Below are 14,761 nucleotides of genomic sequence, written 5' to 3' on the forward strand. Positions count from 1 at the left end.
ATCGGAGACGAGTGTCTAGTCGGTTGGCAAATGTGAGGATTGGACAGACATCCCAGACCTACTGAATCCAAAATATTCGGATCTTGTATGGCGGTTACAAATAAGTATGCGTTACGTACAAGACGTAAAAATATTGATCAAAATGAGGACTGATATACTAGGAATATGTTAGTCTAGGATTGTACTATAAATATATACCCCTTTGCCCTCATATATACCATTGGATTTTCATGACTATTATTTCTTAAGCTCCCAAGTTACAACAACCTATTATATTCTTATTCTGCCAGAAACATTGATAAGGGAAGAATCAGACTTTCATTAGGATGATATTTCTTTCATCCGAATGGCAAGGCGTGCTAGTTTCCTTAAGTACACCTGCATCTGTCTGGTCACTACCCAAATTAGGAGTTCTCAGTAATAACTCTCACTCTTTTGCTTAGACATTATTTTCATACTCTTTACCATTTGTCTTATATCTTTTAAACTAGATTCACATTATTGTGAGGTTAATCGTGGTTGTAATAAGTCAAGTAACTGACTTATCTGTGACCCTTTTTCAAACAAATTACCATGTATCACATTTTAGCCCACTATAAGTTTAAAATTAATTGAACTAATTTCAGACAACAGAAGCATGTAAATTATTATATGAAGAAGATGATAGAAGATATGATGTCCCTCGGGATCTTTGCTAATATGCACATCCATCAGTGAACAAATCTTGGAAGCAAAATAGAAGCATGTAAATAATCATTATATGTGATCATTTTCCATCACAGTCTCAAGCTCTTGCCTGCTATCCGGTTCAGACTAATTGTTATCATCGTCCTTCATAACCTACAAATAGATAAAAAAAAAAATCAATTTATTTACTCCTTTGAACTCTATAATAATAATAAAAAAAGGAATGAAACCTAAAATGCGGAAGAGAAGGAAAAATGTTTTCAAAAATGGTAAATACCTCGCTATCGACAACAATATGACGATATTCTTTGAGAACATCAGAGGTAAGGAAAATCTCTTTACGAATCATGGTATCACTTTTTAGTTAGAGTTGTTGGCATAACAGAGCTTTCCATTGGGACAAAACTCGAATTCTAAGAACTCGTGGCTGAACTTTCCTTTGTGACCTACATAGTACCTCAGGTAGAATTCGACATTGTCTTCTGATTCCTTCATTTCTCCGATAACTGCACTCCCATTCTAAGAATTTGAATGTTTGCCTCTCCTAGCCATTTTGGATCAAAGTAAACTACAATTTCCAAACAAAAGCCCACAACTTTCCATCTAAAACAACATAAACGCCCGCTTCAAACAGGAAAAATATACACAATTATTTCAATTTATGTGACACGTGAAATTTCGAGATTCAAATTTTTAAATTTAACTGTGAATTTAAATATATGAGTCTTAATTCTTTTGAAATTAAATTTTTATATATTTCAAACTTATAGATCACAATATGTTGACATAAATTGATATAGAGATAGTACAAAATAATCTTTTCAGCCTATATAATTGAAAAATAATCGTTATTACAGATCAGATATGAGTTATCTTGGGAGAAAAATGGCTATGTATGAACAAACTAATCTAACTTATGAGAATTAGCAAAAAGGGATACAAGCACCAGCAAAACATAAGAGCCAAGGAACCAGATTTGCAATATTAACGAGCATCAATCTAAGAGACCAAGAGAATGAAACGCGGAAGCATGTCACCTCCTTTTCTTCTTCAACTAAGGAAAAGTGGGGAATTAGAAATCAATCACCACCACAAGGTAGGAGGAAAGAAGAGTACTCACAAAGATCCTCACAGTTGGAGTACTAAGTTCGGTATCTTCCTGAACTCATACATCCATATCGGGTAGTACACCTTCAAAGAAAATGGAAAATTCAGCTGGAAATTGAAAAACATGAAGGATCAGAGAAGAGTGGTACAAACCTTTACAAGTTGCTTGATAATGTGATTGGAGAAGCTCACCTATGGAGAATGTTAATCATACAAAGAAGGAAAAGGAGAAGAATATTGTTAGGGGTCACAAAGAGAAGCATCTTCCAAGGGGTGTTAGTCTTAAGACAATGTAGAGTTGGAAGTATCAAATTAGGAAATCAATACTTAGGGAATTGTTGTTTTATATCTGAATGGTCACTTTTGGGCTATTTAGATTGGATTGTCTTGATTCACTAATGGACTTTCCTGGATCCATTAGTTGATTTTAATAAAGGACTACGAGTCCAAATTTGCTTTAAAAAAAATTGAAAATTTCAAAAATATTATCCTGAAATTCATTTATAAAGTATGAAATTCCATAATAATAACTTTTTTCAAGACGAATCGAAAAATTGTTCCTACATCTTAAACATGTTAGAATCCTAAATTGTTCCTATCTATTTCCCAAATTGTTCATACATCTTAAGTTGTTCCTATCTATTTCCCAAAAGAGTAGTTGTTGTTCCATTTAAAATCACCTTTATTATTCTTTCCTCTTTGATATTTTTTCACTGGGGTTGAATATTGGAATGTTAGCCATCATAAGTTGGTTTTTAAGCATGGAGATAGCGGGAAATGTAATGCTTTAAATAAGTTGCTCCACATTTCATATTTTCATTTTCTAAAAATATAAAGTTGATATTTTTAACCATAGGACAATCTTAATAAAAATCCAGTCATTTGATTTGCAATCGAGAGGAGGACACCAAAATGTGTCAATCAAGTGAAGAATGAAATAATCGAAATTTTTATCACAAAAGTTGTGTTTTTTATAAAGTAAATGAGAGTATAAAACTTCAATAACAAGGAAAAAGAAGGGCATCGAGTTAGGTATTTGTTGCAATTCTTCTAATTGAACTTTTGGTTATTATAGAACCTTAATTGTCAATTATTCTTATGGCTATCTTTTATATCTTTACTCATTTTTCGCATTAGATATTGCATCAAGTATTTCCATACTATTTTTTTCTTTCAATTTCTGTCATTACATGTTTGGCCATTAATTTACTTTGTTTATTTTTGTATTTTTTTAGTCATTGTTTTCTTTTCTATCCTAATGTAATTACACTTCTTTGGAGCTTAGTGTCATGAACTTAGATTTTCATTAATGCTCTGTGCAGCACTTGACAATTCAAAAGGTTCTTAGTACATTCAAAGATATTTTAGTAATAGACGCAATAAATTAGTGCGCTAAAATATTTTCTACTCGCCTCAGCTGCTAATGTCTATTTCTTGTTTAGTTGCAATCTGTGGATATTTCTAGACCCAAAAATGCCAATTCGGAGCTTGTGGACTTGCTGAAGGTAATTAGAGTTTTCCCAAATTTGGAAATCATTTCCCTAATTCAAATATTTTGGGCTTGGTTCTTGATGTGCTGCAAAAGTTCATCGAAAATAGTTATGGTGATGTGGTGAAGCCAGAAATCTGATTAAGAATATTCAAAATTAAATAAAATATATTAATAAAAAGTGATATTTGATTTTCAGTTAATTTTTTTTGTAATTCTGTTTCAATCAACTATACATCTTTATATAAAATCACATGGAGAGAGAATACGCTATATTTCATAAAAGTTCACTTATATGTGTGTTTGTTATGAAAAGAATTAAGGGGTTTTCATGGCAATGAAATGAGCAGAAATCATAGGAGATAAGAGTTGAATTTCACTAAAAATAGAAAATATCACATAAGTTTTTCTAAGTACACGTGTTTGTGATCTTGTAACCTTAAGTAACTAAGAGAATGAAGAAAGATACTGTAGCCTTAAGTAACTAAGAGAATGAAGAAAGATACTGTAGCCTTAAGTAACTAAGAGAATGAAGAAAGACATTTTTCTAAGTACACGTGTTTGTGATCTTGTAACCTTAAGTAACTAAGAGAATGAAGAAAGATACTGTAGCCTTAAGTAACTAAGAGAATGAAGAAAGACATTGTAACCTTAACTAAGAGAATGAAGAAAGACAAAGAGAGCTTTTAAAGAAGGCTTTTTTGTAATGCTTGAAAAATGTTTTTCTGCAAATGAGAGTTCTTCTATTTATACTACTCTCCTAGGGGCTAAAGTATAAATAAAAATTACTATGCAAGCCCCTAGTTATTTACAAGATAGTCTCTCTTCTAGAATTCTCTATAAGTCTACAGAATTCTAAAGTCTTCCAAGACATTTTCTAGGATATTCTAGAGTTTTCCACAAACATCTTCAAGACTCAAGATTTTCCCTCCTTAGGCTAGCTCACTTATGCTTTAGTTTTAGTATAAGTTTTATGCCTACGTGAGATGAAAAAGTGGCGGGTTCCCATAAACATAGCTCTATTTCTTTCTAGACTCCAGTTATAAAATTACACTATCTATGTTGATGTTGTTCGTAAATATTTATTATAGAAAATACTTTTTAAAACTCATGTCTATCCTATTTTTCCACTTAAAAGGTGGGGGGGGATCATGAATTTTACTTTATATCCTCACTATTTGGCAAAAGATTTAATTTCTTATTTGAATTTTATCAATTAATTCAAGTTAAATTATAACTTATTTAAAGATACGATTATTTATTTTTCTAAAAAAAATATTTATCTTTTGAAAATTAACTTTTACTATAATATATTGACAATCCCTTTAATTTACCAGTAAATTTCTTTTAGACATTTGAACTATGACTTGATTCAATTGACAAAAATATTTTTATTAGACGTTCTCGATTTGAATTTTGGGGAAAAGATTTCTGTGTGTTTTCAAATTATATATATCTATAAATATAACTACACTCGTGCCGTTAAACATAACACTACGAATTATAATTATATAATGACAAACAAATAAATTTTTGTAATTATTAGTTTGAATTTATTTAGGTTATGTATGTACCATCCTAATAATTACCTAACATAGGATGATCGATACTTTTATGGATGACGCTATGCCTTCTAATTTTATATCCATTAATCATGTTCCGATCCCAATTTATTAAGGAATAATCTTAACCTTATTTAATACAAACATGGTTAAAAAAAGAAACTAAAAATTAGTAGTTTGCCATCAAGAATATTTAAACAATATAAGGTAAGTAGTAATTTCTTTCTTCATACGCAAGTAACACTTAAAAATGTATTAATAATTCTTTATTTCAACAGAGTCCACGATTATCCATATATAAATATATTTAGCGTAGATTTTTTTCCTTTTATTTCCCTAACCTAAATTACAAATTTTCCTTACATGCATGTTTCTTCTTGATTGTGTTAACACAATTATTACTATATTTTCTAAATATATCTTAAACCAAGATTCAAAAAACTTTAAACTAGATTATAAAACTTGGATTACGGACTAAAACTAAAAGTCGGCAATTTTTTTTAACTAACTATGATAAATAAGGAGTTTTACTTCAGCAGTATCCTATAGGATTTGGTTACATGTATATATCCGATAGAATGATAATTATGAAACTCCTAAAGAAGTTTAAATAATAAAAGAACCAAAAATCTATTTATGCTAAATAGAATACTACTTATATATGTAAAGCAAATAAAAAGGTAAGGGTACAAATTATTTTTTGGTGAAAAGTCAAAGTTAATAACTTACACGGCAAAATCAGTGGTGTAACCTATAAATATGCACTTTCTCTAGTTTTATATCCTCTTGTATTGCCAAGAATTCGAGAAAACCTCGTCTACTATGCTATTTTTGTAAATGAAAAAAAAACATAAGACGTAGAAAAATAAATGGTGAGTATGGCGAAAGATGCAAGGAAGTGTTCACATTGTGGACACAATGGACATAATTCGAGAACATGTAATTCGAAAGGAATTAAATTGTTTGGGGTTCGAATCGACGATAATATTACTAGTAATAATAAAAATCGTCATAGCTTTGTTGATACAAAGATGAAGATGGGAGATTATGAATCTATAAGGAGGAGCAAAAGTCTGGGAAATCTAGAACATGCCGCCGTGAATTATGATCATAACGGCGGTGTTGAGTCGGGATATCTTTCCGATGGGCCAATTCTTTCCATCAGACATAGAAAAAAGGGTTAGTCAATCTTCACAATTGAGTTAGGTTACTTCTTGTTATTTTTTTTCACAATTATGTTACTTGTTGTTATTAACTTCCGATGGGCAAATTGATCATTCACACACACAAAAAAAGGGTTGGGTTAGTCAATCTTCACAATCTTATGTCGTATAGTCTAATTCAGTACTATCTCTAAAGTTTGGCTTTAAACTTTCTTTTCTTTTGATTGATATATATAAATTGAATAGTTATAAGTCTAGGGCTGTTCAAAATTGAATCGAAATCGATAATCGGAATCGAAAAAAATTTATTGATTTATCAGTATTGGGTTATTGGTTTAGCGGTTTTGATAACGGTTTTTATTTTTTTGTTATTGGGTTATGTGTTAACCGATAACCCGATAGTAAATTAAATAATTATTTTTATACCATTTTATATATAAAATCCTTGACTTAGAGTTTGGTTTCCTTCTTTTATTTTTGGTTGTCTCAGACACTTGGTTATTTTACAATGTAAAAGTGTTTGCTTTTGAGCAAGATGTAACTTGTGAACTCATGTGCATGGTTTATTTGGTTTGTCACCTTATTTTAAAGTGATTTTCAATGTTTGTTTTTGTGTTAAATCTTAACGGTTAAACCGATAACCGAACCGATAACTATCAAAAACCAATAAACCGATAAGTCAATATCTTAATAGTTCTATAACGGTTTAGTATCTCTACAAACCAATAATCAATAAGCTAAACTGATAAACCTCAAAATCGAACTGAACTGACCGATACACATATACAATGTGGGAGAGGTAGGATATATGCGGATACAATGTGGGAGAGGTAGGATAAATGAGGATACAATGAGGGAGAGATAGGATATATGCTAACATATGAATTTAAACAATATAAATTTTCAATGAAAAAATTATAATAATAAAGTTAAAATAATAAAACTTAAGTTTATATAATGATATCGAAATAGTGATATTTGATATTTTAATATAACTATATTAAAATAGTCTTTATAGTCACATAAAAATTTTATACCTAAAAATAATGCTACAATTAACTCAATACTATTTCAATTCTATTATTAGCAGGATCTCATATAAAAATTAATATATCTTATATCCAAGAATAATATTAATATATACATAGTAATGATCTTATGCTTGTGCATATAACTAAGTATACTTCGAGTCTTCAGGTAGCGCTTTACCTGACTTTTCGGCGCGAATTTGAATTTAATCAGACTTCAATATTGATATCGATATTGATACCGGCGCGAATCTAAATTTAATTGGACTCCAATATTAATATCACACGATAAAACCAAAAATAGATAATCTTATGCTAGTACATAACTAACTAACTATACATGTTAGGTGTTAAGTGTAATTGAAGTTCTTATTGTTCTATTTTCTCGTATATTTTGTTCATGTTTTGGTTATTTTGATTTTTGTTTTTGATTATTCATGTCAAATAAGATCAATTATTCTATTTTGTGTGAATCAGTATTCTATATAAATTTTTTCAGGAACATGTTGGACTGAAGAAGAACATCGTTATTTCTTAATTGGATTAGAAAAGCTTGGAAAAGGCGATTGGAGAGGAATATCCAAACATTATGTACCTTCCAGAACTCCAACACAAGTAGCTAGCCATGCTCAAAAATATTTCATTAGAATGGCATCAATTGAGAAGAAGAAACGTCGCCCTAGTGTGTTTGATGTGCACTTAAAAGAACCGGTAATAGTTTTTTCTTTCTTTTTGCATTAACTGTAATTTAAAATGTGTATTAATATGAAATTTGATTAATTTAATTTAAAATTCTAAAATATTTCTACATATACTTAGTTTCTTCTTTTATATAATATAAAGATGTTGTACTCAGTTTTACAAATATCAATATTTTTAAAACAAAAATAAAATTATAATATCCATTATGAAAATTGTTGCCCCCTTGAGCCACCCTTACTTTCCTGTTCCTATTTTGATAGTATTTGTAAATTTGCAGAATTCACAGATTCCCTCCAAATCTTCATCCTATATTCCTGAAATCTTTAAGGAGGTAAGTTTTTATTATCTTAAGTAACAAATATTACCTATGATTAGCTTATTAATTTGAAAAATTATAAATATTAATGCACAGACAAGTTCCCCGTTGGAGCAACTATTTGACACATGCCAAATTAAAGGACAGGTATATATATATATATATTATTATATGCTGTTGGAGTAGTTGATTTCCACATTAATTATCGAATTTGAATTATATACACTATAATTTTATATGTATATAAGTTAAACTCATAGTTATAACGATACTATTTGCAGGCTAGCAAAGGCATTCCTAGTGCAACCCGAGAAAGGCCCCCACTTTCACCGTCACCAATTAGTAGACCTTTTGGAGTCCCAAATTTACCCCACATGCCTTACGTGGTAACATATCATTTCCTTACATTATTCTTAGTCTATATCACTATCATCTGACATCGCTTCATCAAAATGTCGTTCTACATATTTGTATGTATAAAGCTAATATGTAGTCCTAAATTGAGTTTTGTTTACAAGTCAAATTGTCACAATATGATACTGATAAAGTATGTATGTAGGTGGGAGTTCCTCGGAATATTCAAGGCGTTACATCTTCCAAAATAGGACCAACAATCTCATGGATTCCGGTAGTGAATTTTCAGAATCAAAGTCGTGTACATCTTAGAAATTATTCACAAGGTCCTCCTCCTTTTGCACCTTTTGTGGCAGGGCCACCTATTGGTGTATTACCTTCACGGCCACCACCTCAAGTTCAATCTCAAGCAGGCCATTCTACTCCAATGACAACAAATAAAGATGGTGTTAACATAAGTATTGGAGCTCTTTGATTTTGAAATCATATTTTTTGATACAAGAAAATAAATATATTATTGTTTATATTACAATAAATATTAGTTAGGCAATTTTGGGTCGTTATTCTGCCTAGCTAGCTACTTTTTGTTTTAATTTGTTGAGGTAAAGAGAGTGTGAATTTTGCAGCGATTTAATTAATTATTTGAAATCATGTTCGTAATCTTTCCAATGTTTCAATATAATATTTGTATCGTTTTCGTTTTGTTTATATTTTCCATTTCTATGATGCAAACACATGTAAAAACTAAATGGATAAAGTCAAAAGATCCTCTTTTTATTTTGTCCGTATCTTTTATTTTGACACTTGAAGTTGGATATGTTACTATCGAATATTTAAACAACTCTAAATATGTATTTATTAGATATTTTATTTAACTAACAGTGATAATTTTAACCATAGGTTAATGTGTTATACATTTGTGTATTTTGATCCAAAAATGATTAAAATATTATTTATAAGAAGGAAAAAGAAAAACTAATTTAAACCTATTTAACTAATTCAAAAAACTATTTCAACAATTTTTTTTCTTTTTTACTATTTTCTAAAGAAACAATCATTTTCCAACGATTCTTGAAGACTACTCAACTCCAAATCTTCAACATCATTATAATATTCACTACAACATTTTAGGCTTTTAGTCTCGCCGCTAAAGTGTGGCCTAAACTAGCGAAAAGTGTGGTCTTTAATAAAAGGCTACGTCTTTTTATTTTTGGCAACACTTTTTCAGAGGTAGCCTAAAGAGGTGTAACCTTTGACTTTAGGCCACACTTTTCAAGTGTTGCCATAATAGCAGCTACACTTAAAAAGTGTAGCCGATAAGGTACAATGGCCACGCTTGTAGAATATCATTAGCAACACTTATAAAGTGTAACCTTTTCTTATATATATACTCCAATTTATAACTAAAAAGCCACACTATTGACATTCCTATAGCCACAGTTTTGAAGTGTGGCAATATTGTCTAGAATTCTTATAATAGACGTAATTTTTAATCGGAAAATAATCATTTTGGTTTGCATCTATTTATTAATCACATAATTATATATAAATGATCTTAAGAAACAAAATTAGCTAATAAATAATTTAAATGTATAGATTTGCAATTAACTTCGAAAAACATGTCTTGTACTACACATACTTAGAGATAGGTACTAGCAATAAATTCTACACAATCAAATTTATTCAAACATATATCACAATAGTTCAAAAAATCTTTATCGTTTACTTCAATAAATAGAGTTGACTTGTGGTCACTATTCAAATTTAATCACCGACATTTTTCTACACAATCAAAATAAAATTGAAAGTTAGAAAAAAAAAATCATTCTCAACACTAGTCGTGGTTAATCCCATGAGAACTTTAAAAGAGGAAGAAAAACATAAATTATGATGGAAAAATCAATTTTAATAGACTAGTACATCATGTAAATACCAACACATGACAGTTGTTTAAAATCAAATATCCCATCATAGTAGCTGAGAGAATCACCAATCAAGTAAATTAGAATTCTGATCTTTCTATCAATTACATAAGCATGCATTCTTGAAGACTACTCTACCCAAATTGAATCTTCAAGAATACTATTCAACCCCAAATGAAAAGACATCTCAAAAATCCCATAAATTCTTAAATATGAAAATATCAAATCTCAAAAAAGAATATTGAAATACGCAAATAGGATTTGAGAAATTTCTTTTCTCAGAAATATTAATTTCTCAAAAGTATTTCATTAGAATGACATCAATAGATAAAGATGAAATGACGGCCTAGTGTTTTTGACGTGCACTAAAAAGATTTGATAATAATTTTTTTCTTTCTTTTTTGCAATAATTGTTTGATAAAATTAGTCAAAATTGAATAAAAGAACTTAAAATATCTTATAGTAATATTATTGTTTATAGTAATATTATTTTTCATAGCAATATCATTCTTATAATGATAATAATTAATTTGTCTCAATAAAATTTTTGTCATGTATTCTTGATATATTTACCTTAGATCTATTGTGAAAAACTTTATTTACTCATATGAAGATTTGATTATTTTAATTTAAAGTATTTTTATGTTTAAAAAATAGACATTCATTTTTTTTATGAAGATTTTGTACTTTTTTTTTTTTTTTTTTTACAAACATTATTATTTTTACATAAAAATAAAATTATAATATACCTTATGAAAATTTGTTGGCTTGCGATAGCCTCTTTGATCTGTTGGGTTGTATTTTGATAGGATTTGTGAATTGCAGAATTCACAGATTTCCTCCAAAACTTGACCTTCTATTCCTGAAGTCTCTAAGGAGGTAAGTTTATCATCTTGATGTCACAATATTTAATAACATACCATTAGTTGCTTATTACTCCCTCTGTTCACTTTTAATTATCACTTATTTTTAAAATAAATTTTTATTTTTACTTGTTACTTTTGACTTATCAAAAAAGAACAATAATTTTTTTCGCGTTTTATTTTCCTTTTCTATGATGCAAAGACATGTAAAAGCTAAATGGGTAAAGTCGCAAGGGCTCCTTTAAATTTGTCAAACATTTTTCATTTTGACATTTGAAGAATTTCTCAACATTTTTCATTTTGACATTTGAAGAATTTCTCAACATTTTTCATTTTGACATTTGAAGTTGGATATGTTCATATCAAACATTTAAATAACTCAAAATATGTGTCTATTAGAAATTCTTTTGACGAACTAGAGATATTTTTTAACAACTAGCTAAAAGTATAAAATGTGTATAATGTATTTGTAAATGATATGTCAAAAGTAACGAATTAAATGAAAACCTATGATATTTTGATCGAAAAATAATTTAAAATTATAAGAAGGAAAAAGAAAAACTAATTTAAACGTATTTGACTAATTCAAATAAATATTTCAACAATTAATTTTTCTTTTTTACTATTTTCTAAATAAAAAATCAGCCTCCAACCACCCAAACCCCGTCCCATTTAATAAGCAAGAATAGGTTTAGATCGAGAATATTAATGATTCATATTAGGAAAAGGTATTACAAGGATCCCTTCAAGTGAAATCTGAAATGTAACAAAAACAGCAAGTGAGAAGCCAAAAACTTGAAAGAAACATAATTAATTAAATATATATTTCTTTTAATTGCATATTTTATAATTAATTAGTACACATAATTATTAATATTAAAAAATTTATATATTTAATTTTTTCCTTTTTTAAAAAAAATATTTATTTCCTTTTTACTTACTTTTTATTTATTTTTCTCATTCATTAATGTAAATATCGAAATTTTATGGGGCTATGCAAGACGTATTCAATTTCAATGGGGACTCTACAAGACGTTTTCAATTTCAATTAGATTCAACCCTACTTCATGTCTATATAAAAGTATTATATTCAATTGAAAAACAACTGAGTATCCATAAATAAATTTTTTAATATTTATATTTTTTGGTATTGATAAAGAGATCAATAAGACATTAAATATGTCTTTCTCAAAGAAATCTCAAAAACTCCATAAATTCATGAGATATTCCTAAAGAGATCAAAATATGGTCTCTTACGTTCGAGAAATACGCTACTAACGGCCATCGAATTACGAAAAAAATCTTAGGAGATAAGAATCAAGAGATAAAAAAAATTGTAACCACTTTATTTTATTAACGGAAAAGGGCCAAAAACACCTTACTATTTATAAAGGTTTATATTCACCCTTCATCCATCTATTGGACTAAAAATACCCCTTAATCCACCTTTTTGGCTCACTTTTGCCCTTAAATCCCTTAAAACTAACGGCCCTTTTCCTTTTTTAAAAAATTATTATTATTATTATTAAATGGTGTTTTTCTATTAGATAAAATTAAAGTCCCAATTCATCATACTTTTTTCAACCCTCCGTGACTCAATTCTAATTAGCATTATAAAATTTATCCTAAATCTCTATCACCACCCGAACACCATCTTCTAATCCAGACAAAAATATTCACTATAATTCATTCCATCAGAAAATTTTGATCCCGTTTCAGCCGAGTTTCTCATGTTTACTATTTTTCATGTTTCACTTCCCCTAAATGATTGCTATTTTTTGAATTGGATCAATCATCAGAAAATAGCATAACGTTTGCTATTTTTCATTCTATATGACTTTTTCCATTAATATGTATTTTCATTGTCATGGAGTATCAACTTCAAATTTTATTTAAATATTACAATAAAAGAATCGGTGGCTGTCCAAGTAAGTAGGTATGGCAGAAACCTTGAGTAAGAAAGTTCTGCAAAATGGGTACGGGTGGATTGGGTTTTTTTATGTGTTGGGGATTTAATTTTATCCAATAAATATAAATATATGTCATGTAATAATAATAAGAAGAAAAGGAAGGAGGGCCGTTAGTTTTAAAGGATTTAAGGGTAAAATTAACCAAAAAGATGGAGTGAGGGATATTTTTAATCCAATAGATGAATGAGGGGTATATTTAAATTATTTCAAATACTCCGAGGGTATTTTTGACCTTTTTCGTTTTATTAATGAAATCATGTCTCATATTTTATTTGTAATTGTAATTTATTTTCTCACTTTAAAAATTGTTGCAAATGATTAATTTTTTATCTTTAGCACTTTTAGTTAATTTATAAAAATAAATAGTAATTAAAAGAATTAAAAGCAGAAAAAAATAAATCAAAACGGTATAAGAATATTTACAAAAAAGTTGCAAGATTGTCGCACCAATAATTCATTTATTTAACAAGATAATGCTTCAACTTCTAAGACTCCTAGATATAAGAGTTGTTATTCACAAATTAGAGAACTATTCAACTTTCTATAGTGTTTAAAATATTTTAAATTATTAATTATTAAAATTTATAGACTTTTTATATAATTTTCAAATAATAAATATTACTCCTCTTTTTCTATTTACGTGTCCTTCAAATATTTTAAGTTGTCTAGCCAATAAAAATAAATTGCACCCTGTCTAATTAATTTTAAAAAAAACTTATTTAAGTTATACAACTTAAACCCTCACCTCTTTATTATCTTGCAAAATAATGAAACCACTTGTGTTAAATTAGTGAGGGAAAAATTTAAAAACAAATAATAAAAAAGAAAATGGCACAAAACAAAAATGGTTAAATATGTAGCAAATTAATGTTCTCATTAATTAATTAATTGTGTCGTATTCAACTTGTTATGATTTTATATATATGCAGCAATTTAATGTTCTCATATACATAAATGGACCTAATACTGAATGCCTTTTTTGCACATGAAATCGTTGGAAATGGATATGAAAATCACGAAAGTGGCCTTCTTTTTATTGAGTTTCTTTCCTTATACTTCGTTTCATTTTTTTTAAATATTTTTTTTTTCATGTATGTTCCAACTTTGCCCTTGTTAAATTTGAGAAAAAATGCGAGTTCATTATATCTTGCAAGAGAAAATAAAGAGGGTAGGCTGTTTTTTTAGGCTGTGAATCATAAATAAATAAATAAATTTACAGTAGAAAAAAGTACATTTTCTTATCGGTTGTGTTTAAAATTAAAAATCATAAATCAAACACGCAATACAGACAAAAACGAAATGACCGCCCTACTTCAGATAAACATTAATTTATTTACTCCCTCTGTCCCATATATTTAGATGGGGAGCTTCTAATTTGGGAAGATAATTAAAGAATCATTAATAGTTTAATTAAACTCTACTGTATTTTGTTATTTCAATATTAATTGATTATAAGGGTGAAATAGAAAAAGTATACGTAATTAATTTTATCTTAATTTAATAAATAATTTAAGTAATATTAGTAAGATGTGATGTTAGAAAAATAATTTTTAGTTATCCATCTAAGATGGGACGGGGAGTATTAAGTTTCTTAGATA

The 14,761-nt window shown here is 28.4% G+C and overlaps 1 protein-coding gene across 1 annotated transcript; it reads left to right on the forward strand.

Moving 5' to 3' along the window:
- Window positions 1-5,723: 5,723 nt before the first annotated feature.
- On the forward strand, window positions 5,724-9,055 carry LOC125877898 (probable transcription factor At5g61620). Its single transcript, XM_049559189.1, has 6 exons — window positions 5,724-6,024; window positions 7,536-7,747; window positions 8,016-8,069; window positions 8,151-8,201; window positions 8,336-8,440; window positions 8,614-9,055. The coding sequence occupies exons 1-6, from the start codon at window positions 5,724-5,726 to the stop codon at window positions 8,881-8,883; spliced, it is 993 nt and encodes a 330-aa protein (XP_049415146.1). The 3' UTR covers window positions 8,884-9,055.
- Window positions 9,056-14,761: the final 5,706 nt, after the last annotated feature.

The sequence above is a fragment of the Solanum stenotomum genome, chromosome 9 (assembly GCF_019186545.1).
Source record: "Solanum stenotomum isolate F172 chromosome 9, ASM1918654v1, whole genome shotgun sequence".
NCBI lineage: Eukaryota > Viridiplantae > Streptophyta > Magnoliopsida > Solanales > Solanaceae > Solanum > Solanum stenotomum.